Source organism: Coregonus clupeaformis, chromosome 17 (assembly GCF_020615455.1).
Source record: "Coregonus clupeaformis isolate EN_2021a chromosome 17, ASM2061545v1, whole genome shotgun sequence".
In the NCBI taxonomy this organism is placed as follows: Eukaryota; Metazoa; Chordata; class Actinopteri; order Salmoniformes; family Salmonidae; genus Coregonus; species Coregonus clupeaformis.
The window spans coordinates 52,358,841-52,386,622 of NC_059208.1; the positions used below are offsets into that span (position 1 = coordinate 52,358,841).

At 42.0% G+C, this 27,782-nt stretch overlaps 3 protein-coding genes across 8 annotated transcripts in view; 1 reads left to right on the forward strand and 2 right to left on the reverse strand.

Moving 5' to 3' along the window:
• sgce (sarcoglycan, epsilon) overlaps positions 1 to 1,074 on the forward strand; it is a 29,374-nt gene extending 28,300 nt beyond the window's left edge. For 3 of the 4 annotated variants that reach the window (XM_041902172.2, XM_041902169.2, XM_041902170.2), the window contains 2 exons: positions 378 to 421; positions 903 to 1,074. In XM_041902172.2, the coding sequence (XP_041758106.2) occupies positions 378 to 421; positions 903 to 953 (95 nt within the window). In that variant the 3' untranslated portion in view covers positions 954 to 1,074. The remainder of the gene's footprint in view (positions 1 to 377; positions 422 to 902) is intronic. The other variant, XM_041902171.2, reaches the window with a different exon arrangement.
• Positions 1,075 to 4,937: 3,863 nt separating this feature from the next.
• On the reverse strand, positions 4,938 to 6,968 carry LOC123492879. The gene is made up of 2 exons (XM_045226416.1): positions 6,705 to 6,968; positions 4,938 to 6,310 (listed from the first exon to the last, which is right to left on the reverse strand). Exons 1-2 carry the CDS (start codon positions 6,750 to 6,752, stop codon positions 5,399 to 5,401), a joined length of 960 nt encoding a protein of 319 aa, XP_045082351.1. The 5' UTR covers positions 6,753 to 6,968; the 3' UTR covers positions 4,938 to 5,398.
• A 206-nt stretch (positions 6,969 to 7,174) lies between these two features.
• Positions 7,175 to 25,918, reverse strand: casd1 (CAS1 domain containing 1). 3 transcript variants are annotated; one of them, XM_041902173.2, is made up of 20 exons: positions 25,352 to 25,918; positions 24,749 to 25,071; positions 21,346 to 21,442; positions 21,073 to 21,193; positions 20,725 to 20,769; positions 20,474 to 20,536; positions 19,891 to 19,935; positions 19,662 to 19,785; positions 19,349 to 19,563; positions 18,040 to 18,206; positions 17,354 to 17,612; positions 17,046 to 17,135; positions 16,785 to 16,904; positions 13,186 to 13,342; positions 10,830 to 10,909; positions 10,496 to 10,597; positions 9,816 to 9,956; positions 9,309 to 9,386; positions 8,568 to 8,660; positions 7,175 to 8,414 (listed from the first exon to the last, which is right to left on the reverse strand). In XM_041902173.2, exons 2-20 carry the CDS (start codon positions 25,059 to 25,061, stop codon positions 8,139 to 8,141), a joined length of 2,586 nt encoding a protein of 861 aa, XP_041758107.1. In that variant the 5' UTR covers positions 25,062 to 25,071; positions 25,352 to 25,918; the 3' UTR covers positions 7,175 to 8,138. The 3 variants fall into 3 exon arrangements, with proteins under 3 accessions (XP_041758107.1, XP_041758110.1, XP_041758109.1); XM_041902176.2 differs by having other exon boundaries at positions 24,749 to 25,075; XM_041902175.2 differs by having other exon boundaries at positions 24,749 to 25,918.
• Positions 25,919 to 27,782: the final 1,864 nt, after the last annotated feature.

Below are 27,782 nucleotides of genomic sequence, written 5' to 3' on the forward strand. Positions count from 1 at the left end.
GATACTTACTTGTTTGCTGATCCACACCCCTACCTTTCACCTTTTTTTTTTTAAAGGTATCTGTGACCAACAGATGCATATCTGTATTCCCAGTCATGTGAAATCCATAGATTAGGGCCTAATGAATTTATTTCAATTGACTGATTTCCTTATATGAACTGTAACTCAGTAAAATCTTTGAAATTGTTGCGTCTATATTTTTGTTCATTCTTTACCCCACCTACAGTTCTGTAGTGACTGTGTCTAACTAGACTTTAGCTCCTCCTTGTGTGCATGTCAATGACCTGCAAGAGGGCCCTCTGCTCTGTCTAACTCACTGCTCTGTCTAACTCTGCTCTGGCTAACTGCTCTGTCTGTTCATTTTACTGCTAACAAAGGAGATAGAGATAATTATTGTATGTCGATATTTCGGAGACTGGAGGTAAGTATACTGGCCTGCTTTTTCTATGTTGTATAATTTAATCATTCTCAACTATAGGAGAGACTATTTTACTTTGCACTTAATATGACAGTAGTAAACAAGTTGAAATCGAGAATGCGCAGCGCTACGCTCGCTCACCATTAAATACATATTTTATTTAAACAACTATTAAACGCTTGATGTTTCGGCCTTCATCAATTGCTGAAACGTCAAGCTTTTAATAGTTGTTTAAATAAAATGAAAGGTTATTAATGTCGAGCGAGCATTGCACCTTTTCCTTTTCAATGATGATCACATTTTTTGGTTGCACCTCGACTCTTGTTGGCTGAGTGCCCCCCACTTCTTTCCACAGTAGTAAACTAGTTACAATTTAGTTACAATATTCCCTCTCAGAACCTGTAAACAATCAATATTTCTATTAGATCCCAATAAATTATATGACGCAATATGTTTGAATAAGGTATTTTATTCTCCATTCTAGGTAAATGGTATTCCTGAGGAAAGGAAAGTGGCTGAAGCGCTGAACTTGTGACGAGAGAGAAACCAAAGACAGACAGTGCTGGAGCTGCTTTCTGTCTGTCCGTGTCCCTTTAAGCCATGTGTTTTTCTACATCTACATCCTAAATAGAGCCCCACAGTGGAGGTGTCATAATACCCATAAAACCTAGCGGTCAAACAGGGAAATGGTTCCAATCCTTTTTCCACCATTCATTTTTCCCATAGGGGATTTTCGAAACACTTAAAATAAGGACTGTGTTTCGTGTAGCTCAGTTGGTAGAGCATGGCCCTTGCAACGCCAGGGTTGTGGGTTCGTTTCCCACGGGGGGCCAGTATGAAAATGTATGCACTCACAAAATGTAAGTCGCTCTGGATAAGAGCGTATGTAAAAATGTGTAGGCTTACCCTGGTGTGACGTTTTGATAACCATGTAAATCTCTCTAGGACAAGGTGACTTTTATCAATATATTCGCTTGGATTTACCCCCAAAAATGAAACGCTAATTAGCTGATAATGTGGCTATCATAAAGAACTACAAATGCCATGATGATCTGGACGAGACTGCCGAATCGAGGCAAAGGTAAGAATCTCTGGATTTACTCGAACGTTAGCTAAATGTAGTAATGAATAAATTGGCTACATTTCTTTAAATTGACAATACTGTGAACTGTCTTGTGCAAGTTCTAAATTGAAACAATACCTGTTAGCAAAGGTGTTAGCGAGAGGATGTGCAGGAGCTTGCAGGGATTTGTAGTTTTGCATGATGTCTGCTTTGATGCTAATTAGCATTTTCGAATCTGAGAGTAGAGCCGAATATATTGATAAAATACCTTGTCCTAGCGAGATTTAGATGGTTATCAAAATGTCACACCAGGGTAAGCCTACACGAAACACAGTCCTTATTTTAAGTGTTTTGAAAATCCCCTATGGGAAAAATGATTGGAACCATTTCCCTGTTTGACCGCTAGGTTTTATGGGTATTATGACACCTCCACTGTGGGACTCTAGAGCACCCTATTTCCTATATAGCGCACTACTTCTGACCAGGGCCCATAGGGACACTAAGTCTGTCCCAATCTGCAGCGCTAGTGTCCGTCAGTGTGCCCTGATGTGAGTGAATGGTGCAGAGTACAGTAGACTCCTGATAAGTGCACTTAGTATGAGAGCAAGCTCTGTTTAAGTGCAATACAGTTTTACCAGTCCCAATTCAATTACTCTTTTTAACTCTGTGCTCTTATTTAATGCACCCGGTCACCACAATCCTAAACAGCTGCATTTATCAGTAGTCGACTGTGTGTTTGTGTGTGTACCAGCCTGATCATAAAAAATGCTACATTCATAGGATATTTTAGAAAATGTTGTGCAAATGTTCTAGAAATATGCCATTAACAATATAATGTTAGTATTTTTACTTACCTTGCACAATGCTCCTCTTTAGAGGGAAAGGGAGATTAACAGAGATGCTCGTCACGTCTGATCATATATGTGTAAATGCTCATTTTCTGTCACATAACAGTAAAAAGACATTTGGTTAAAATTTTCTGTCAATTGTGTTCAACAGCTGCAGCACCAGGCCCCCTGCACACGTATTATAGTAATCTGTTCAGCCCATCTGTGGAAGGTCAGAAGGGCACAGTCGCACTCCCTCGCTCTCTCCAGCTTGTTGCATTAGTTACTTCCTTAGTCCCGCTCATCCTGGGTGGGATATAAAACCGCAAACATATTCTGCCACTGGAGTCTCTTGGGCCACAGCTCGTCTTTGGGCATAGCTTTGGACCAGTCTCTTCCAGCTCAGCCACCACTGTCCGTCGCCATGACGTTTTCAGTTTGCCTCAGATACACTTTCTTGCTGGCGTCCACCTGAGGGCAACTTCGGTAGTGTTAATGCAGAGACTAAAAAAACACAATGGAAAATCTCCATTGAGCATACATTTTCGTCCAGGACGAGGCTTAATCTGTGTCTGGGAAACTGGCCCTCACTGTTTTGACAAGAAAGGGACAAAGAAGTCAGACAATACTTTTAGGAAGGTTTGTATTTTTGACAATGCACAATACAATAAAAAAAGTTTTTATAAATAAAAAAATGGGTACAATTCACATTAAGATGTCACAAATTTTATTTTTTTACATAAAACATCTATTGAGGCTCTGGGGTAAACCCAGTTGCTGCTTCTTTCAATTTGAACCTAAACAAATAAAAAAATCTGAAACATCCCCAATAGTGAATAACACTAAATCAAAATACTGTACTATACCATAAATCAAAATAGGCAAACAATATCTGTATCAAATTGTTTCTCAGATGGAAAAACAGATTGACGCTGAACAAAATTCAGAATAATTGCCATCCATTTACAGTCAGACTCTTTTTGCCAACATCCTTAATCAATAAATAAATTCATCAAAAATGTGTAATGTTTTAACTTCACAAGCAAATAGGTGACATACCGTATGTGTCCCTATGGACCATGTTCAAAAGTAGTGCATTACTTAGGGAGCCATTTGGGACGCACAATACGGTCTTCTGAATAACCCTCAGTGCCAAGACCCGTCAGACCAATCTATGGTATTGAATTCATTTGATTGAGAAGCTACATGAACCTATAGTAAAGCAACAGTTAATCTTCCATGGCTCAGAACATTTACAGATAAAATTCATGAGAAAAAGGGAGAAAAAAAAGAAGAAAAAAATCACAAATTTGCAGTCTTAAATGTACATTTACAATATTTGCAAAGTTGCCTTAACATCTAGCTTTAAGCAGTTGATTTACAGATTTAAGGGTGTTCGTATAATGGGCACTATAACCAACGGATCAAAATTGCATCAAAATGATTCAACAACTGGAAATGAAGCGATTCAGTTTCCTTAAATCTGTACAATTTGGGCTATTGTGTTAAGGCTACACCTCCACGGTGAGGTACCAAACGGATGAAGTAGCAGATATTTTTAGTATCTCTGTTTACTATGCCATTTCAAAAGAAACCTGACCTTCCTGTGTAAAAACTTAGCTAACATAACAGAATTTGAAGATACACGCAAAGAACTCATGGGTTATTTGGCTGAAAGGCTTAACTGTTGGTGTATATTGTCCATCTGTAGGTAAATGACAGGCTCAACATGAAGTACTGCATTTTATTCTTTAGCAATACTTTCCATTCACGCCCCTTCTTTTAAATACCTAAATCAAGGATCACAACGCGTCAGATTTCAATGCAAACGTGGCACTGATGCCGTGCAGCAACTGACAAGAGAAAACAGAGTAGAAGGCATTCTGTCTGGTGCAGAATTCATCCATCAGTTCACGCATCCATTCATTAGCAGTGGCCTGGCTACGGTGGTAGCTATTGATGCACATGAAAGTAGGCTTTGTCGGAAGTCCTACCATGGTACGGTAGATACAGGTAACTGCCAAGATACAGGAAACACTAACATAGTGTTTTAATAGGGTGTTGGGCCACAATGAGCCGCCAGAACAGCTTCAATGCACCTTGGCATAGATTCTACAAGTGCTTGGAACTCTATTAGAGGGACGTGACTCCATTCTTCCACGAGCAATTCCATCATTCGGTGTTTTGTTGGTGGTGGTGGAAAACACCTTCTCAATTGAATCCCTCATTTACTCAAGTGTTTCCTTTATTTTGTCAGTTACCTGTATGCGGGTAATTCTTCAACTATGGTACTCTTTGAGCTAGACAGTTTCAGAAAATAAAAACATTTCTACAAACAATTTTTTAGTATCAGTTGGTTTCTCAATCTGTCTGGAAACCTTCCCTGAAGTTGGCTGTGATGATTTGTATTTACTAATATATATTTTTTGCCATTTTTATCTGACAGTCCAAGAAAACGGTCATTTCCATCACATAACAAAACATGTATTTTTAAGAGAAAATAATGAAATATCTTCTGTTATAAATATATTTGATTAAATAGCACACACATATCTGTTCAAATTTGTAATTTATTATTTTTTTCAGAAATGTAACTGTAAAGATTTTACAATGTTTACACTAAAAACACCTAAAACTAGGTCAATGGAACATTTCATTTTCTTATCATAGCTCAAAATCATATATTTCTCAAAGTGTATACACAAATCTTAGCCCTAACTGCACAATTATCAACACCACTGAATATAGTTGGTTTGATTGTATGTTTTTTATATGTTTTACTTTAAAATATGTGTTGTGGTGGAAATGACATGGCGTGGCGGAAGAGACAGTGTGTGGCGGAAATGACAGATAGGCAACTTCCAATTAAAAACAATTTTTCTACTGCTCTATGTGGTGAACCAGAGCAAATCAATAAGCAACAGCATTTGTGAACAAAAACATATCACCAATATTTTTAAATTAAAAACAATCCAAAAAATTAAAAAACATGAATTTGTGTTAAAAATCAGCAAATCATTTCTTCACTGTTTTCTACATGCTGAACTAGAGCAAACTAGTACAAACTAGAGCAAACCCTTTATGTCATCATTACCTTAACATTTTATTTTTCATCTTTGTAATTGTCTCTTTCTTTCCAGTAGTGGCCCTACTGTTATCGTCGCGTTCTAAAAACTTTGTTATCTTTTCCTTCACTTCTTGGCTGACTCTGTTTCGTTGTGTTTTGCGGGTGTATTTGAGTTTGTCGGCCCTTGTCATGTTTGTCCTGATTAGTTTTGTAGAGAATCCAAACTCCTTCTTGGCCATGGTGACCAGGCGGTATTTTTTTAAGATCTTGCCAGCCACAAGTTTGGAGATCAGTTGCCGAGCTTTACGATTGTCAACATTCTGATACTTTTTTCTTATTTCTGACATAATGGTGTTATGGAATAGGAGTGTCTTCTTTAATTGCTTGCTTTCTTGCTGCATCTGTTGCTTTGTTTTCATTTTAGGTGACTCTAGGATCCCCAGGTTCTTCTTCAGTCGATTACTTCTTTTTTTGTATTTTTCAACTTTTCTGAGGGCATCCTCAAGCTTTTGTTTAATGTCATTAAGATCTCTGTACACCTTTGCTTTTGCCTTCGCAACCTTTTTTCTCCCTCTTTTCCTCTGTGGAGTTCTCTCTGGTGTAGGCTCACACAGCTGAGGTGTTTCAGGGATGTCTTCTGCATTAACACTCATGTTGTCTGGTGATGGTGGTGGTGTTGTATGTGCCATGAAACTATTCACTGCTGAGACCATTTTCCATTTCCTACGTCTGTTTCGTTGAGAAATTCGCCACTGTCTTCTCATTTTTCGTTGTTCTCTTTTCGGCATTTCTGTCACAGATTTAACAACACCTTGTTGCTTTTTCTTCAGGTATCTTTCTCTGTCCTTCTTGAGGGACTCTGCATATTTAAGTGGATCTGATTTTATTCTTTCTCTGTATGATCTTGACCTCTGTGCTGTGGTATTGCTTGCCATCTTAAAGAAAGAGCCAAGACATCATGTCAAACCTACTTATCTATTGTTCTCTTATTTACCAACAATATTGTAATATTGTTAAAACTGTTTTTGAATTTAGTATCAGTATTATAGCCCAAATAATTTGCTGTTTAGCACGAACAATGTCATTTCCACCACAACCTGTCTTTACCACCACAATGAACACCGTGGTGGAAATGACATTTCCCCACTTTCCCTCTACAAATCTCATGCTATGTTAGCCTGCTAATATTAGTTTTAGAGTTAGCATTAAATATACACAAATTACACATTATTAAATTAAATGTATCCAGTTATTTTTACGTCCATGTGAAATATGAGCTGTTTGGAAATGACGACCAATAAACATACTCTCAGTTCTACTCATATTTACCTTGATTTTTCTTCTTTTCATTACCCCCTGTAGAGGACACCATTTCATCCAGCCATGTGTTCCACTGTGGAGTTTCTGTTGCTATGGTTACTAAATATACAAACCTAAAACACTGATCCCAGGATTCTATTTTGTACAGTGTGGTGGAAATGACAGTGACCCCAAGGGACAAGGGTTCTATTTATGAAAAATATAGGAAAATGTGAATATGTATCACAATATATAATATGTAGAATTGAAATAAATGGTATTTTATCATTTGTACTTGAAATCTACATGATTTAAATATTTAATTTAGAATTAAGCGAGGTTGAAGATACAAAGTCTGGCTTAGGGACAGAGGGAAAACAGTAAAAACCATGCATAAAAGGCCTCATATTATATAATAAAAAGAATGATTGAGCCATGATACATTTTTTATAAGTTCCCCTTAGGGTGGAGTAAGTATGAAAAAAACAAAAAAGAAGAAATGTTTTTTAGTTTTTATTATTTCATCCAGGGACAAGAAAAGTACTATAGTTAAAGAATCACCCATACACAAAGCAGTGCATCTTCTATTGTAGCTCTGAGAAGAAGCCTGGTTTAAGAGAAGGACTAACGAACAACACAGAAAGAATATCCTACACCTCTCCTTTAACATACCAGTATAAATTGGCGAAACAACCTACACGAACACAGACAAGTGGTTGTGTCAGATCCAGAATGCAACAAGATTCTGCAATAAAAATGCATAAGTGCATCTTCTGCCTGGCCTGATTGGTCTTTCATGTGGTGACAAAAACAAAAAATACAAACAGCAGTCATAGGCTCAGAATATAAAATGAAAAAAAAAATACAACCCTGTAAAATATAAGCTTAATTTAAATAATTAAATACTGTACATAAGATTTCAGAGCTAGGTGACCACCGACCTCACCTTTCAGCATAAGTTTTGTTTTCTATCCATCCCAAATGGCACACTAATAGTACACTACATTGGGAGCGATTTGGGAAGCACATACAAAAACGCTGCACGAACCACACAGCAAGCACGAGGCCCTTTAAGCTAGTTTAAAACCACACATCATCCAACCCACCACCACCCATGACCCCCGCCTCACCCTTCTTCTATTGTAAACGTCTCTAGTATAGCGTCAGAACCTTATCCGTGCTGCTCCGTGAGGTGTGTGGGCCCACGTTGGGACCTCGTCCTCTTCAGTGTATGACTTTCACCCCAGTACTCAGAGCAGTCAAGAGAGACAGACGGCAGAGATATATCCTTGTCCTCGACTTGACCTGTCTGTTCACCTCCGTCATATTCATTGAGGAATGAAACAGGACGTTCCTCAATCTTTCAGACCGTTTTCTTCAGCTTGGTGCCAAATGAACATGGAAGACTAACCAGTCAGTCAGTCTCAGTCTACCTCTCCCCTACTGTGGTACCCGCTCCCCCCCTCAGTGGCTTCCTCCCTGGTTCCCTTCAGCGCTCCTGGACACCAGCAGCAGGCCCAGGGTGAAGACCCCGGCGGCCAGCAGCCTCCTGAGCAGGGCGCCCCCATCCTTGGGGATGGCCACCTGGGCCAGGTCGTTGGTGATCAGGGAGATCTCGTGGGCCACGCACACAAAGATGAAGGTGCTGATGATTATGTTGAGCGAGGGGTTGCCTGGGATCAGTACCAGGATGCCCTTGGTGTCCGCCGCCAGCCAGATGTGGTATTGGCAGATAAACAGCTGGGGGACGGAGAGGGGGGTTTGAGGGTGTTTGGGTACAGAAAATGACATGTTTCATGAGGTCAATGCAATAAACGAAATTCACAAGTATCATACAGAAATTCCGCTGATACACAATGAGTGCAGCATCCCTGCCAGCGGCATCCATCTTACCTCCAAGGAGAACTTCCCGAACCATGCGAAGAATGAGCTGTATAAAGAGCGGGAGTAACCAGGAATGTTCCTGATTAAGATGAAGGCTAGGATCTGAGAGGAAGAAAGACATCCCTGTCAGATCAACTGTATCAGAGGGAGGGGTTTAAGCACATCCCAATGCTAACAGGGGCTGGACCAAAATTATCCAATACGTAGAAACAAGGGAACGTCGGCTCACTGTTTCGTTTGAGAGCAGCAAAACAGTGAGTGGACATCACATTTTTTCGTTTTCTAAAGATGAAGTGTAGCCCATGACACATTGTTTATTCTTCTTCGGCTGGGCTACAGTAGAGTACACCCATCCTGTTGTCGTAGAAGGCAACTAACTCCCTTGTAATTTTGGGCTATGTATATCATAGCCTAAGAGGGGATACTAATGTAAGTATATTCTTAAGATAAAAGCTAGTTTCAACAAAATCCTCTAGGCCACAGGCGCCATTATTTAGCCTACCCAAAGGTGATGTGTTCTCTAGTTATTGTTTAACGGAGCTTCGGCAAAGTCAACGTTGGTGAAATCCATGTCTGTCAACTACAGTATGTTTTGTAGCAGAAGGTCGAAGGTGTGCATAAAGTGTTTAAAGATGTTCACTAACTACTTGACAAATAAGGAAAATTGAACCAGTGTATGGCAAAACTACTGTGAGCATGGCTTTGTCTGTGACCAATGGTAAGCAATGTCTGACTTCCTACTGTATTTACCTGGAGCCCTGAGATGTAGGGATGCATCTCGTTGCACTCAGTCTTGTTTTTACAGCTGCTGGCCCATATGGAATAGGTCTGGAACAGATGAAACATGGAGTGGTTAGGAAAGTGTTGTTCAAGGAAAACTATGTAAATCAGGTAAGAGATATCTTCCATAGGAGATTTTCGTTTGACCTCAGAGTATGAATGTTTACTTATTCAACTGTTGTTGTTTTTTTTTTATTGAGGGTAACTATGAGAAAAGGTGATCGATATACTCACCTGACTGGTTTAAAGGAATACTACACTCCTATGACGCAAAACGCATCATAATGTTTTACATTTTAAATCATCTCAGTTTCCGCTCTGTACTGAAAGTGCTCCATCTTGAAATATTCACTGCTGACATGCACAATGATTTAGGGATTGTTTTAACAGTGGACTAAAGAAAATTCTAAAGGATAGTTTGTGAGTGTAGCATTTCTTTAAGAATGGTTAAATACATCAAAAGTTGTCCTCTTTTACCATGAATGACACCACAGAGATGAAGAGTAGAATGTTGGAGATCCTGGTGGAGAAGAGAGGCTCTCCTTTCCCCTCGGAGAGGACCTGGCACTTCTGCAGCACCAGGTAGACAAAGGCAAACAGCATGCCGTGGATAATGGCCTGAAAGACAAAGTCAAACACACACATTCAGTTAATTATATAATAATAATAATAATAATAGCCATTTAGCAGATGCTTTTATGCAAAACAACTTAGTACTGTGTGCATACATTTTTGTATGGGTGGCCACAGTCGGAATCCAACCCACAAAATATTGACGGTTCAAGCGCCCTGCTCTACTAACTGAACCACACATGACCACTTACTCTAAGATCGTTCTATGGGTTAGACAGTAAACACTCAAACTGAAAAATCAAACGTCGACCAATAGATTAATCTAGTTGAGAAGTTTTTGGCGCAACTTCCTTAGAGATATGATATTCTGATACCTTAATATGAAAATATAATAGGATAGAGCAACTCAAAGGCCGCGATATGTTTTTTTTTCTCACTAATTGGTCAGTTGGCCAATCACGTCAAATCTTTTTCAGAGCTGATCTGATTGGTCAAAAGACCAATTAGTGAAAACAATATCAGAATTGGGATGCCTGTCTAAACGTAGCCTAAGAGTGTCGCAACACGTTCAAATATCTACTTACAAATCGATCCAGCTTCCACCTAAACCACCACTCATGAATGCTTCCGTTCAGCTCAAAGAGCTTGGAGATGGGCCATACTGAGAAAATGTTCTCAAACAACCCCTGGAAAAGAGAGACAGTAAATTAGTTAAACATCTGCTGATTTAGGATCAGTTTTGACTTTTATATTAAATCAGAATTATATTACATGGGCGGAGGGGGGGCCTGATCGAAGAACACCACTCCTACTCTGAGACGGTTTATGAAATGACCCATGCCAGTTGAACTTTGTCGTTTAATTTGAAATATCAAGAGATAATGTCTCTAAATGAGTGAATAAACTGGATGAACTCACCTGTGAATACGTAAAGCAGCAGATTAACAGGAATAGCCCAAGCAGTTTCCCTAGAATCCCAATGTGCCACAACCCACTACCTGTAAAAAGACAAATGACTAAACGCACTGTGCTGGACAGTGTTTCTTCACAATTCAACACTAGTATTTTTTATATTTTTTTACAGGGGAAACATTGAGACCTAGGTCTCTTTTACATACGTGACATACATACACACACTCAGCAAAAAAAGAAACGTCCTCTCACTGTCAACTGCGTTTATTTTCAGCAAAATGTGTAAATATTTGTATGAACAGAAGATTCAACAACTGAGACAAACTGAACAAGTTCCACAGACATGTGACTAACAGAAATTGAATAATGTGTCCCTGAACAAAGGGCGGGGTGTGTCAAAATCAAAAGTAACAGTCAGTATCTGGTGTGGCCACCAGCTGCATTAAGTACTGCAGTGCATCTCCTCAGATTGGACTGCACCAGATTTGCCAGTTCTTGCCACCAAGGCACCTGCAAGTCCCCAGACATTTCTGGGGGGGGGGGAGAGAATGGCCCTAGCCCTCACCCTCCGATCCAACAGGTCCCAGACGTGTTCAATGGGATTGAGATCCGGGCTCTTCGCTGGCCATGGCAGAACACTGACATTCCTGTCTTGCAAGAAATCACGCACAGAGCGAGCAGTATGGCTGGTGGCATTGTCATGCTGGAGGGTCATGTCAGGATGAGCCTACAGGAAGGGTACCACATGAGGGAGGAGGAGGTCTTCCCTGTAACGTACAGCGTTGAGATTGCCTGCAATGACAACAAGCTCAGTCCGATGATGCGGTGACACACCGCCCCAGACCATGACGGACCCTCCACCTCCAAATCGATCCAGAGTACAGGCCTCGGTGTAACGCTCATTCCTTCGACGATAAACGTGAATCCGACCATCACCCCTGGTGAGACAAAACCGCGACTCGTCAGTGAAGAGCACTTTTTGCCAGTCCTGTCTGGTCCAGCGACGGTGGGTTTGTGCCCATAGGCGACGGTGATGTCTGGTGAGGTCCTGCCTTACTACAAGCCCTCAGTCCAGCGTCTCTCAGCCTATTGCGGACAGTCTGAGCACTGATGGAGGGATTGTGCGTTCCTGGTGTAACTCGGGCAGTTGTTGTTGCCATCCTGTACCTGTCCCGCAGGTGTGATGTTCGGCTGTACCGATCCTGTGCGGGTGCTGTTACAAGTGGTCTGCCACTGCGATGACGATCAGCTGTCCGTCCTGTCTCCCTGCAGCGCTGTCTTAGGCGTCTCACAGTACGGACATTGCAATTTATGGCCCTGGCCACATCTGCAGTCCTCATGCCTCCTTGCAGCATGCCTTAGGCACGTTCACGCAGATGAGCAGGGACCCTGGGCATCTTTCTTTTGGTGTTTTCCAGAGTCAGTAGAAAGGCCTCTTTAGTGTCCTAAGTTTTCATAACTGTGACCTTAATTGCCTACAGTCTGTAAGCTGTTAGTGTCTTAACGACCGTTCCACAGGTGCATGTTCATTAATTGTTTATGGTTAATTGAACAAGCATGGGAAACCGTGTTTAAACCCTTTACAATGAAGATCTGTGAAGTTATTTGGATTTTTACTAATTATCTTTGAAAGGGTCCTGAAAAAGGGACGTTTCTTTTTTTGCTGAGTTTATATATACATACATTAGTCCATTCGGAAAGTATTCAGACCCCTTGACTTTTTCCACATTGTTACATTAGCCTTATTCTAAAATGGATTAAAAATAAAAAAAATCCCTCATCAATCTACACAGAATACCACCTGTGGGACCTTATATAGATAGGTGTGTGCGCCTTTCCAAATCATGTCCAATCAATTGAATTTACCAATTGAAGGATGATCAATGGAAACAGGATGCAGCTGAGCTCAATTTGTAGTATCATAGCAAAGTTTCTGAATACTTATTTACATAAGGTATATATTTTTATTAGTAATACATTTGCAAAATATTATAAAAACCTGTTTTCGCTTTGTCATTATGGGGTATTGTGTGTAGATTGAGGATTTTGTATTTATTTATCCATTTTAGAATAATGCTCTAATGTTATAAAATTTAGAAAAAGGGGTCTGAACACTTTCCGAATGCACTATATCCATCTACACACCATAAATATACACATTATACAAAAAACACAGTCATGGGAAGCGCAAATAAAACATCACCAATCAGAAAAGTATGAATCACTTATGAATTATCAACAATACTTAGCTCACTACTATTACTTTAACTGACTACAACTGCTCATTACATTTCTTACCTTTTAAACCCTATTTTATATAATTAGTGCTACTTGTCCAGTACATTGGCTGACCCATACTGACCGTTTGCTTTCTTCTGCAGTATCTGGGGCCACATGGCCATGGTGGCGTAGATGATGACGAACCAGAAGGTGACCAGAGGCACAAAGTAGTAGAACTGGTAAGGCCGGTCCATCACCAGACACAGCACCACCACCAGGAAGTTGAGACGGAACAGGACCTGTGGAGAGACAGGAGTAGGGTGAAGTTGCTCCTAAACGCTGACCTTGGGATAGTTTAGCATCTTCCCCACTAATAGTTGAAGTTAGGATTGGGGGAAGGGAGGATTATCCTAGATCTGTACCTAGGGGAAACTTCATCCCAGAGTGGACAGACACAGGAAGTGATCACATTTAAGCAATAAGGCATGAGAACCCAGGAATTAATCGTGTAAATAACTCCCAACTAAACTCAGCAAAAAGAGAAACGTCCCTTTTCAAAGATAATTAGTAAAAATCCAAATAACTTCACAGATCTTCATTGTAAAGCGTTTTAACACTGTTTCCCATGCTTGTTCAATGAACCACAAACACGCACCTGTGGAACGGTCGTTAAAACACTAACAGCTTACAGACGGTAGGCAATTAAGGTCACTAAAGAGGCCTTTCTACTGACTCTGAAAAACACCAAAAGATGCCCAGGGTCCCTGCTCATCTGCGTGAACATGCCTTAGGCATGCTGCAAGGAGGCATGAGGACTGCAGATGTGGCCAGGGCAATAAATTGCAATGTCTGTACTGTGAGACGCCTAAGACAGCGCTGCAGGGAGACAGGATGGACAGCTGATCAACCTCGCAGTGGCAGACCACGTGTAACACCTGCACAGGATCGGTACATCCGAACATCACACCTGCGGGACAGGTACAGGATGGCAACAACAACTGCCCGAGTTACACCAGGAACGCACAATCCCTCCATCAGTGCTCAGACTGTCCGCAATAGGCTGAGAGAGGCTGGACTGAGGGCTTGTAGTAAGGCAGGTCCTCACCAGACATCACCGGCAACAACGTCGCCTATGGGCACAAACCCACCGTCGCTGGACCAGACAGGACTGGCAAAAAGTGCTCTTCACTGACGAGTCGCGGTTTTGTCTCACCAGGGGTGATGGTTGGATTCGCGTTTATCGTCGAAGGAATGAGCGTTACACCGAGGCCTGTACTCTGGAGTGGGATCGATTTGGAGGTGGAGGGTCGGTCATGGTCTGGGGCGGTGTGTCACAGCATCGGACTGAGCTTGTTGTCATTGCAGGCAATCTCAACGCTGTGTGTTACAGGGAAGACATCCTCCTCCCTCATGTGGTACCCTTCCTGCAGGCTCATCCTGACATGACCCTCCAGCATGACAATGCCACCAGCCATACTGCTCGTTCTGTGTGTGATTTCCTGCAAAACAGGAATGTTAGTGTTCTGCCATGGCCAGCGAAGAGCCCGGATCTCAATCCCATTGAGCATGTCTGGTAACATTTCACAGCAAGAACTGGCAAATCTGGTGCAGTCCATGAGGAGGAGATGCACTGCAGTACTTAATGCAGCTGGTGGCCACACCAGATACTGACTGTTACTTTTGATTTTGACCCCCCCTTTGTTCAGGGACACATTATTAAATTTCTGTTAGTCACATGTCTGCAGAACTTGTTCAGTTTATGTCCCAGTTGTAGAATCTTATGTTCATACAAATATTTACACGTTAAGTTTAATGAAAAAAACGCAGTTGACATTTCTTTTTTTGTTTAGGTGCAGTTTTTGTTTGAAGCCAAGGGACAGGAAACACACCTTATTCTCGATAAGTCATGGGTCCGAGGCCTTATTGCTTTAATAAACGGTTGCAACATTTTCTTTTATTTACGAAATGTTTATTAAAAACATACTGAGTAAATTAGTTTTATTTCATCCTTCCTTACAAAATAGTCAGGGCAAAAGTTCTGAGAGTCTGAAGTTTCTAACCAAATGGGCTGGTTGTTCATTCTACCCATTCTATATGCAATGGTTGCTATGCTAAACACATCTTTGGCATGTAACTATGCAAGATAGCTACTTCTCCTTTGCTTGCTAGCCAACTAAAGCTAACACACAATCGCATCAAGCAGCTGAAATGACAGCAAACTGTACTTTCATTTGTTTAGCTTTGTTTCTATTACCATTTATTTGGATGTATACATTATAATGATCCTGATAAATGAATTTGCCTGGCTCAGAGAAGCTTTCAGTCTCGTCACAGTCATATGTATGGCACGGTAGAAATCGCAAAAACTGCAACATTGTTCCACAGGTTGGAGAGGCAGACAGCAAGGTTTAGACAAACCCCAACTGTTGCAAACCAAATGCTAGCCTAGTAGCATGTGAATGTGTTGCCTAGACACTTTTTTCCCAGGGGAGATTAAGTTTATAAATTGACTAGCTGAGCTGTGGGACAGTGGATGTGCATTGATAAATCTAAATGGAACTGCTAACAGGCATTACCTAGAGAATGCGGGGATTGTGGTGCTATAACTCCCTGATATCAACCAATCAGCATCCAGACAACCCATTTTATAATTAAGCATTAAGGCCTGAGGGGGTGTGGTATATTGGCAATATACCATGGCTAAGGGCTGTTCTTAAGCACGACGCAACGCCTGGATACAGCCCTTAGCCGTGGTATATTGGCCATATACCACAATCCCCAGAGGTGCCTAATTGCTATTATAAACTGGTTACCAATGTAATTAGAAGAGTAAAAACGAATGTTTTGTCATACCAGTGGTATATCAGCATTTAGGGCTCAAACCACCCAGTTTATAATTGAAGATTACATAGAGGGTGACTTGAGGAACGTTATACTGGAGGGGGTGTTTAGGGGTAGATCAGCTTATTGCAGATAGATAGTAACTTCCATCAATGTAATTAATTGTCTGCATCACTTCCAATCCCCCATGTTTTTTTAATAAATATTAAAGCCACTATATATATATATATATATATATATATATATATATATATCCCTTTATTACTTTCCAACCACGCCACCCTTTCCCCACTTGGTGTAAACTAGTGAACAACAACGCCTAGGCCTCTACTTCCAGCCCATACCCACTATCTACATTTTATGGACACAGTCAATTTTACAATAATTATATTTTGTTTGTTCTTTCTCCTGAACTTCTAGTCTCAACCTCTCCGATCATTTTCATGATGTCCATCAGGTTTGCTTCTATATGCCATATCTTTCTAACTGTGCTCCTTCACAAAAGCTCCCAACCTACAACCCATACACTTATTATGGACACAGCGTGCCTACATTATTAGTTATCTTGTTATTGTTTGTTGTTAGTTGTTATTAGTCCCATCCTTCAATTCCATTCAACACCTCCCATCGATCTTTTAACACCATCCATATAAGATTTCTCTTTGCCATATATATTTTAACTGTGATGTCTTACAAAAGTTCTGAACCTTTCTATTCTCATTGTTTGTACAAGGGTTTCTTTATCAATATGTGATGGATACAGTTGTTGCTAACTATCCATGTTGCTTTCATGTTTTGGTATTTGATTCAAAGTTAATTGTTCTATGGCACTACATGTCAGCACTTGTGCATTTTGTGTTCTGTTTTGTCTCTTAGAATAGATATAGCAGCTGGAATCACCTGGCACACTCTGTAGAGTCCAAAGTCCCCTTTGAGCCAGAAGAAGGAGAAGTGTCCGTATCCTGTCTGGAAGAGGTAGGCTGCCACCAGGACACGGATATGCATGTATACGGGGATGAACTGGGAAGGAAGGTTGACTTAAAACCCACACCCCTTCACTTTTACTTTACTTGTCACACATTGCAGTAATTATAATATGGTCATTTAGTTTATATTTACATTCAAAGCAATAAATGACAGACAGTGAATAGTGCAACTCACGGCGCTGGCTCCAGATATGTGATAGATGAGGATGACCAGCTGCATCCAGCCCTTCCACTCGTCGGTCTGCTCTCTGTTCAGCAGCTTGGTCTGCGTGGGAAATAGAAAATCACTGAGATAGAGGATAGAGCCTTCTCTCAGGTCAGACATGGACGATTGAGGTTAGCAGTCAATGACAACAACTTGAAATCCTCAAAACAGAAAGGTCTCTGAATTCATGTAAGCCTATGCTTACACTCACCAAAAGCAACTCCCAAAACCTCACTTTTTTAACACTCCCTTAAACATTCCATCCCAAACCCTCTCACCTCCTTGCTGTTCTCGCTGTAGAAGATCCCCAGAACAAACATATAGATGAGTGGGACGAAGAAGGTGGAGTGTGTGTAGAACTTCTGCTCCTTCATGAAGACGTCGGCCCGGTCACACAGGTAGAAGTAGACCATGATGAGGCCCATCTTACACACGGCCTGGAACGGAGCCTCGTGGCTGAGCAAAGACGCTGCCGTGGCCGGCTTCTTCTCCTCGCCGCTCTCCACGTCGGGGGGCGTGGGCCGGGACTTCCAGTGCCTGTTAATTTGTTTACATGACACTAAGCAAAATGCTTTTATCCGAAGCGACTTACAGTACAGTTAATTTTTAATTTAACCTTTATGTATATAAATGAGGTCACATTGAGATCCAGGTCTCTTTTACAAGGGAGCTCTGAAAACACAAAATAGTCCAGGTACATGCATCAGTATATGTGGCCCCAGTGGGGATCGAACCAACCACCTTGGTGTTGCTAGCGCTACGCTCTAACCGACAGCCACAGGGGAGCGTGTACCTCAGAGGAGGGTGGTGGGAGGAGCTATAGGAGGACGGGCTCATTGTAATGGCTGGAATGGAAAAAAAGGGAACGGTATCAAGCGCGTCAAACATATGGAAATCACATTTGACGCCGTTCCATTTCAGCCATTACAATGAGCCTGTCCTCCACCAGCCTCCACTGGTGTACCTGTTGTGGCCCAGAGCATGGAGCACCAGGAAGACCAGGGCTGAGCCCAGGAAGATGCAGGCTGTCAGTTTCTGGAGAAGGCTGGGGGCCGGCAGGGACTGGCAGCAGGAGCCGTCGATGGGCCGCAGGACCTTGTTACACACAGCGTTCATCAGGATCATGGCACCCTGGTGGAGGATAGAGGGGGATTATAGAGCGGAAGACTCCAGCACAGTGCAAGCCTTTTCCTGGCACCGGATGAAGGGTATAGGTTAGGTTTACCAGGTGTAGGGTGAAGTTGCCCCTAGACGCAGATTTTGGGTCAGTTTTGCATTTTTCCCACTAATGGTTAAGGATGTTGGGATGGAAAGCTGATCCTAGATCTGTACCTAGGGGAAAATTCACCCTGGAGCAGGTTATCATGATCGCGCTAGCCACGTGCGGCTCGTGATGTAACAGACTCGCAGGTTATCACAGTCTTAAGGTGTTGTTGTATGTACTTTGAACCTTGTCCTCAAAGAGTCTGTTTCTATAAAGTTGAGCACACTAATCTACACTGAACAAAAATATAAAGTGTTGGTCCCAAGTTCCAGGAGCTGAAATTTTAAAAAAAAATCCCAATAATGTCCCATACGCACAAAAAGCTTATTTCTCTCAAATGTTGTGCACAAATCGGTTTAGATCCGTGTTATTGAGCATTCCTCCTTTGCCAAGATAATCCATCCACCTGACAGGTGTGGTATATCAAGAAGCTGATTAAACAGCACTCTGTAGCTCAGCTGGTAGAGCACGGCGCTTGTAACGCCAAGGTAGTGGGTTCGATCCCCGGGACCACCCATACACAAAAAATGTATGCACGCATGACTGTAAGTCGCTTTGGATAAAAGCGTCTGCTAAATGGCATATTATTATTATCATCATCATCATCACACAGGTGCACCTTGTGCTGGGGAAAATAAAAGCCACTCTAAAATGTGCTGTTTTGTATTTATTTCAATTGACTGATTTCCTTATATAAACTGTAACTCAGTAAATTCTTTGAAATTGTTGCATTTATATTTTTGTTCAGTATACTAACTTGGCAAATACAGGTGCACATGGAGGCTGTCAAATGTTCAATGAATGAAAGTCCAAGTTATAAGGGATAGACAGTGTTATTTGACAAGGTGCTGGTTTGGAGTCATAGAGACTTATGGTTTTTCAGCACAAAACTGGTTCAAACCATACATCTTTTATTTCTGTTTTCATTTTAGCCTTAAGCCAGCTGTTATTTGAATCACACAGATGCAAGAAGAGGTGCCAGGCCAGACAGACCACCTGAAACACCTACCACGTTCCGGGTGCTCTCGGGAAGGTGCAGGCCGTCAGCTGATTGGGTGATGGTTTCCATGGCAGCCTGGCGCAAGGCGCCCAGGAACCTGACTCTGGCCTTGGCATTCTTCCTGTTGCTGTTCAGAGTGCTGAGCGCCACCTCATTGTACAGCTCCAGCTGCTCGTTAGTGATCATCTTCCTGTTGTCACTTAGACCCTCCTCATGGACAGGGTCTGGAGGAGAGAGAGAGAGCTGCTTAATCAATATAAATTTCTCACTTTAAAAACACTCATCATTTCTCTGACTAGTGAATGAACAGTCAAGCACCAACCCTGTAAGACCCAGTAGACCTCCCCGTCCTCAGCCAGCTGTTCCAGAGGTAAGGAGATGGCTGTGAGGTTGGCTCTGTACTGCTGCAGCGCCTCGCTGCTGCCACCACGCAACTTGATGGACCACTGTGGGAAAGATTGAGATTTCAATTATGAAATTAATCTAAACTATGCAGGAGGATGTGATAAATCAGTGATATACAGAGTGGAAGACGAGCATCCTTCACTCACAGTGGCAGCTCCGATGATGACGACATCGGGTTTTATGGAAGGATCCTACAACAGTCAATAAATCCTATTAAATCTTGCAGTTCTTTGAATGACCTTAATATGGCAGTAAACTATCTGTTTATGGGAAACATAAATAGCCAAATGCGGAGTGCTCTTCTACGGGCTCAAATCAATCAAACCTACATACATCACAATATTTATACAGCAGCACTTAAATATACCCATTTTATTTACATATTGCATAGTCAATCAAAAAATGCATTGTTAAAAATCACAGGTCCAGTACCCTCACACAAGTATACACTTTCACTTGAGGACAGACGTTGAGTAAACAAAGATGTGATTCAGATTAGACATTAAATAAAAGAAATCTATGGCAGATTTGACTGAACGCTGATTTCTCCTGACAAACCCAGGGGTGTATTCACAAGGAAACGGGCCAGAAAAATGAGGGACAAACCTAAACCTGCCCAATAAGAAATGCTAATTTTCATTACTAAGCGTTTTTCAGTGCAAAACGCTTAGCAACGTGTGCTCTAATGAATACACCCCAGGTCTACTGGTTAAATGTGCTTCTCTTTACCTCCCTCCATGATATCAAGCGCTCCTTCAGAGAGTTATTCACTTCTGCATACCACAGGAAGTCCTATCAGCAAAACAGGAAACAATCGCTCTTATTGGGACAATCCCAAAAATTAAAATACATGCCATTGGCCTTGAACTACATTTTTTTTATAGAGGCGAATCTACAGAGTGAAATTTAAAAAAGAAATGTTTGGCTTTTACATTGCTATTGTTGACTGACAGACACAGAGAGATACATAAATAGCTCACCACATTGACTGAAGCGCTCCGATCTTCAAAGGGAATGTTATTGTGCTGGTGGACAGACATCACAACAGGGGATAAAACAGTCAATGTCCCTCTATCCAAGATTAGACCATTGCTGTCATGACTGAGAGTGCAGCAATTGCCTATCCCATTTCAGGAATATAAATTGTTTATATGCACTTAGGGCTGAACCCCAACTTAACTCAGACCTTTGAGCAATCATGTATTGATGTCAATGGGAGCCTTGTGGGAAAATGAGTCACGGGCAGAGACCTCAAATTAGGATTCAGCCCAAAGCTCAGATTCATGGTGGGATTAATGTGTGCTTTATGCCAGGGGGACTAAGCCTACCTTTCTTCCATCCTCTCTTTGTGCAGGATCGATTATTTGAATGTATGAATAGAATAGCTGCCGTATTCTGGAATCACCAACGAATGCCACCCTTTTCTCAGCAAGGCAAGTCTTTGCTTCCCTGTGGGGGTAAAAATAACCTAGTGAATCACTTGCACATAGTAACAACTGAAATGTGTTTTTTTGCAATTGTGGGGTTGTCGGCTTGGTTAAAGATGCCATCTAAAATTTTACACACGCACATTACATATTCCCCTCATGGGTGTGACTCACATGTTTTTGTATTTGTGCATCATACAGCCATAGGGCTGCCATACGGTCTCTCCTAGGTACCGCCCACTGGATAGCAGCCACTCACATGTGTCTCCACCTGAGGGGACGACAGAACATCCCAGTAAGGCATTAAAAAACAGACAGGGATAAATAAAACCTGCTGCCTCTACAGTCTTGGTCAAAAGTTGAATGACACAAGTATTGGTCTTCACAAAGTTCGCTGCTTCAGTGTTATGAGATATTTTTGTCAGATGTTACTATGGTATACTGAAGTATAATTACAAGCATTCCATAAGTGTCGAAGGCTTTTATTGACAATTACATTACGTTTATGCAAAGAGTCAATATTTGCAGTGTTGACCCTTCTTTTTCAAGACCTCTGCAATCCGCCCTGGCATGCTGTCAATTAACTTCCGGGCCACATCCTGACTGACGGCAGCCCATTCTTGCATAATCAATGCTTGGAGTTTGTCAGAATTTGTGGGTTTGTGTCCACCCGCCTCGTGAGGATTGACCACAAGTTCTCACTGGGATCAAGGTCTGGGGAGTTTCCTGGCCATGGACCCAAAATGTTGATGTTTTGTTCCGAGCCACTTAGTTATCACTTTTGCCTTATGGCAAGGTGCTCCATCATGCTGGAAAAGGCATTGGTCGTCACCAAACTGTTCTTGGATGGTTGGGAGAAGTTGCTCTCGGAGGATGTGTTGGTACCATTCTTTATTCATGGCTGTGTTCTTAGGCAAAATTGAGAGTGAGCCCACTCCCTTGGCTGAGAAGCAACCCCACACATTAATGGTCTCAGGATACTTTACTGTTGGCAAGACACAGGACTGATGGTAGCGCTCACCTTGTCTTCTCTGGACAAGGTGCGTTTCCGGATGCCCCAAACAATCGGAAAGGGGATTCATCAGAGAAAATGACTTTATCCCAGTCCTCAGAAGTCCAATCCCTGTACCTTTTGCAGAATATCAGTCTGTCCCTGATGTTTATCCTGGAGAGAAGTGGCTTCTTTGCTGCCCTTCTTGACACCAGGCCATCCTCCAAAAGTCTTCGCCTCACTGTGCGTGCAGATGCACTCACACCTGCATGCTGCCATTCCTGAGCAAGCTCTGCACTGGTGGTGCCCCGATCCCGCAGCTGAATCAACTTTAGGAGACGGTCCTGGCGCTTGCTGGACTTTCTTGGGCGCCCTGACGCCTTCTTCACAACAATTTAACCTCTCTCCTTGAAGTTCTTGATGGTCCGATAAATGGTTGATTTAGGTACAATCTTACTAGCAGCAATATCCTTGCCTGTGAAGCCCTTTTTGTGCGAAGCAATGATGACGACACGTGTTTCCTTGCAGGTAACCATGATTAACAGAGGAAGAACAATGATTTCAAGCACCACCCTCCTTTTAAAGCTTCCAGTCTGTTATTCTAACTCAATCAGCATGACCGTGATCTCCAGCCTTGTCCTCGTCAACACTCATCTGTGTTAGGAGATAATCACTGACATGATGGCAGTTGGTCCTTTTGTGGCAGGGCTGAAATGCAGTGGAAATGTTTTTTTTGGAGATTAAGTTCATTTTCATGGCAAAGAGGGACTTTGCAATTAATCTGATCACTCATGACATTCTGGAGTATATGCAAATCGCCATCAAAACTGAGGCAGCAGACTGACACAAATACTAATTTTCACACTCAACTTTTGACCACGACTAGTCGTTTTCAACACTGCAAATGCAGCCGTGTGCACAAAGCATGGTTCCGCCAAGACAGCATTGCAGCCTGCGGTACAAATTAATCCATTAACATTTTCCATTAAAGCACATCTCCTGGCGTAAACTTGTGTTCTAATTGAATAGACCCATCTGTTGCTTGTGGAATGTTGTCCCACTCCTCTTCAATGGCTGTCCAAAATTGCTGGATATTGGCGGGAACTGGAACACACGTCGATCCAGAGCATCCCAAACATGCTCAACGGCTGACATGTCTGGGGAGTATGCAGGCCATGGAAGAACTGGGACATTTTCAGCTTTCAGGAATTGTGTACAGATCCTTGCGACATGGGGCCGTGCATTATCATGTTGAAACATGAGGTGATGGCGGCGGATGAATGGCACGACAACGGGCCTCAGGATTTCATCATGGTATCTCTGTGCATTCAAATTGCCATCGATAAAATGCAATTGGGTTTGTAGCTTATGCCTGCCCATACCATAACCCCACCATGGGGCACTCTGTTCACAATGTTGACGTCAGCAAACCGCTCGTCCACACACGCTGCCTGCCATCTGCCCAGTTCAGTTGAAACCGTGATTCATCCGTGAAGAGCCCACTTCTCCAGCGGCCATCGATGGTGAGCATTTGCCCACTGAAGTCGGATACAACGCCGAACTGCAGTCAGGTCAAAGCCCTGGTGAGGACGACGAGCACCCAGATGAGCTTGCCTGAGACAGTTTCTAACAGTTTGTGCAGTAATTCTTCGGTTTTGCAAACCCAGTGTCATCAGCTGTCCGGCTGGCTGGTCTCAGATGATTCCACAGGTTAAGAAGCGGGATGTGGAGGTCCTGGGCAGGCGTGGTTACACAAGGTCTAAGGTTGTGAGGCCGGTTGGACGTACTGCCAAATTCTCTAAAGCGACGTTGGAGGCGGCTTACGGTAGAGAACATTCAATTATCTAACAGCTCTGGTGGACATTCCTGCAGTCAGCACACCACTTGTATGCTCCCTCAACTTGAGACATCTGTGGCATTGTGTTTTGTGACAAAACTGCACATTTTAGAGTGGCCTTTTATCCCCAGCACAAGGTGCACCTGTGTAATGAGTATGCTGTTTAATCAGCTTCTTGATATGCCACACCTGTCAGGTGGATGGATTATCTTGGCAAAGGATAAATGCTCATTAACAGGGATGTAAACCAATTTGTGCAGAAAACTTGAGAGAAATAAGCTTTTTGTGCATATGGAATATTTCTGGGATTTTATTTCAGCTCATGAAACCATCACTTTACATGTTGCATTTATATTTTTGTTCAGTATAGTTCAAACAATGGCTGTATATATGAAGACTTCAATACACATGACAGTTACCTCGTTAGTTAGCAAGTTATCGCGTGCGGCTACAATATGTAAACATTGGTTAGTTCGTGACGACGCGATTCCTCTCTGATGCTACTGTATCCAGCAGTATCCACCTGCACTGAAACAATGTAGCTAGCTAATGTTAGCTACCTTAGTTAATTCAGGCTACTGCACGTTTAGTCATGTTTCCTTGCAATTACCATCCCGTTGTAGTAAGATTTAGCAAACGCCCTAATAGTGAGCAAAAAGGTCCCGAGGGAAGGTCACTTTAGTTTACTAGCTAGCAACCTACAAGTTCCGCTAGTTAGCTAACAATATATCTAGAAGCAAGTCACTTACCTCCATAATACCGAGAAACGGTGTGAAACATGGTGAGTAGAATGACGGCAGCGAGAGATAATAATTTAGCATTTTTAATGCTAAAATACTGATTTATTTCCCGCTTGCCTAGGCTATAGGCCAGGATCGCCATCTTGGCTCCTCCATGACAACAAGCAGACAGATATGATGCAGCGGAGTGGTAGGGGGCTGAGTACACTGGCGCGTCCACGACTCCGAATTCTGCCACTGGTGTTGTGTGGGGCATGGCTGGTGCGGGCTTTTCCGATGCTGCACCTGCCACCTCCTGCATCTGCTTTTCACCTTCCATCATCAATGCAAACCTGGCTTAAATCAATCAGTAGTACAATTAGAGGATCCTGAAAACGTATCCTGAAAACTCTTATCAACTGTTTGAATTGTATTAATTGTGTGTCATCATTCCGCTCCTGGAACTATATATTGTGGTGATTTGACTTTGATTGTCATGGGTTTTTGATATTAGCGTAAAGACAGTAAAGGGATTGGCTGCAGCTGCTACATTAAAGATCTGAGATAACAAGGCAGGACATGGCCGGACTTGGCTAGACTACCAAAAGTACTCAAAACAAATAAAGCACTCACTTGCTTCCACTGTTAGTCTAGGAACGCCTTCCAACTGTTTCCCTATAAATGGTCCTAGAACCTGTGATAGGAAAATATGTTACAGTAGATCCACAATATGTAGCCTAGGTCTAGATCAGGGATGCGGAACTGGCGGCGTGGCGGCCGGCGGATCAACCCCTCCCAAAAAATACGGTTGAGTCAGAATAGTACAAAACACAAAGTGCGATTTCAAAATGTTGTGCATCTGCAGTATTTAACTTGTTGACAGTCACTCAAGTAGCCCATGTCAGCAAACATTTTTTCGATTGGTAAATTAGTCCAGCCAGCTATCTAAACTTGTAGTAATCATGGTCGATCCCCAGAGAGAAAACTTGTATAGAGAAGACAAAGCTGGAAAGTATAGGGTTGATTTTCTTCTTTGTTTTTATGGCGAACTACACGCATAAAGGTGTATTGTCGCCACCAACTGTGCGGGATGAAAATAAAAGGTCCCAAAAGACAAACTTGATGTAGATAGAAATACTCATACTAGCTAGGTTTCCATCCAATTGCTCTGACATGCACTGGCAACTGTGGGACTTTAAATAGACAGGTGTGTGCGTTTCTAAATCATGTCCAATCAATTGAATTTACCACAGGTGGACTCCAATCAAGTTGTAGAAACATATCAAGGATGATCAATGGAAACAGGATGCACCTGAGCTCAATTTCGAGTCTCATAGCAAAGGGTCTGAATACTTATGTAAATAAGGTATTTCTGTTTTTATTTTTAATAAAAGTGAGAAGAAAATTCTAAAAACCTGTTTTCACTTTGTCATCATAGGGTATTGTGTGTAGATTGATGAGGGAAATAAATAATTTAATCAATTAAAAAATAAGGCTGTAAAGTAATAAAATGTAGAAAAAGTCTAGGGTTCTGAATACTTTCTGAATGCACTGTATTGTATTAAAAGCACATATTTTTCGCATTATTCACACACTCAGAATTCGCAGCTTCAACTTCTGTAGCCTACCTCTCCTAGTCGGGAGTGAGAGTTCAAGTACGCCTTGTAAATGTGTGGTCTCATTGAAATAGAGTAGTTTGCCTACATGGGCAGAGAAACATGTGGCAGTTCACTTGAATATGAAATTAACTTAAATGTGATTAGACTGTAGTTTACTACAGAGTCTGTAATTAAATATTGATACTGAAAAGAAGTGGAGGGCGCTCAACCAATGTCAGTCAAATTGCAATCAAAAAATGTAATCATCATGAAAAGGAAAAGGCACATAGGTTATGCTACTATGGTGAGCGAGCGTTGCGCCTTTTCAATAATTACCTATTTATTTGTCTCTGCCTGCAAATCGTCCTCCTAAAAGGTAGGCTATATCCTATAGGACTATGCAAAACGTAGCAAGTGTCGCTGTCATCATTCTTGCTGCTTCCAGTTCAGTAGCCATACCTGCGAGATCAGGAGCGCGTGTGGTCACAATTAAATAGAGTAGGCTATAGCCTATGTATCCATGGGCTGAGAAGCACGGGGCAGTTATCTATCCAAGGAAATGTACTTCCTAAATAGGCCTATGATTAGGCTATAGTTTACCACATTGCCTAGAAATAGGCCTAAATACTGATCACCCATATTTCTCCGTCTGAAAATCTTCCCACTCCTAAAAGGCTATAAAAATTGCTCAAGCGAAAGTGCAATTCTCTCCAACTCTGCTCTCTTCAAACTACATCTAGTATATTGGCTGATATAGCCCAGTAATACAATGTAAGGGCCATGTGAGAATCTCTGGTAATTTAACCTATTTCTTAATAATAATAATAATATGGCATTTAGCAGACGCTTTTATCCAAAGCGACTTACAGTCATGTGTGCATAAATTTTTACGTATGGGTGGTCCCGGGGATCGAACCCACTACCCTGGCGTTACAAGCGCCATGCTCTACCAATTGAGCTACAGAGATAAAAATTGAGCTAAGATATTTTTGCGCATTTGATGTTGGCTATTTGGCGCAAAATTGCTGGGACCATGGCTGGCAAGTGAGCTGCGTCACATACGCCCAAAATAACATTGTGGGACTGCAGTTGGGTTTGGGACCAGTTCTTGCGGTAGCGGGTGAGAGTCGGACAGAAAGCAAGCGGGTGCGGCCTGGAGCGGGATGAAGAAATCGGTCCCGCGCAGACCTCTACTGTGCACCATGACAGTGAAACCTGTAACGTTAGAGCTGTTTATTACTGTGTCAGTGTGAAAAGTAGGCAATTAGCTTGGGAAACTGACAGATCAATAACGTTACATTGACATACTGACCAATGCAACTCACATTGCACTGAAAAAAAATCAGAATATCAATCTTCAATCGTTTGGCCGACGGTTTCATCGTTTGAATCAGGTCTAGTTTGACTGAGGCAAAAATAATAGCTAATGTAAGCCAACTTTTGGCCAGCTCTATCTCTAGCGGTAC

Coding starts and splice junctions, on each gene's coding strand:
- LOC123492879 (XM_045226416.1), bottom strand. CDS start 6,752: ATGAAATGGTGTCCTCTACAGGGGGTAATGAAAAGAAGAAAAATCAAG. Junction 6,311..6,704: donor TGAAAAGAAGAAAAATCAAG/GTAAATATGAGT, acceptor TCTTTCTTTAAG/ATGGCAAGCAATACCACAGC.
- casd1 (XM_041902173.2), bottom strand. CDS start 25,061: ATGATGGAAGGTGAAAAGCAGATGCAGGAGGTGGCAGGTGCAGCATCG. Junction 20,770..21,072: donor AAAGAGAGGATGGAAGAAAG/GTAGGCTTAGTC, acceptor TCTGTCCACCAG/CACAATAACATTCCCTTTGA. Junction 18,207..19,348: donor CCGAGAGCACCCGGAACGTG/GTAGGTGTTTCA, acceptor ATCCTCCACCAG/GGTGCCATGATCCTGATGAA.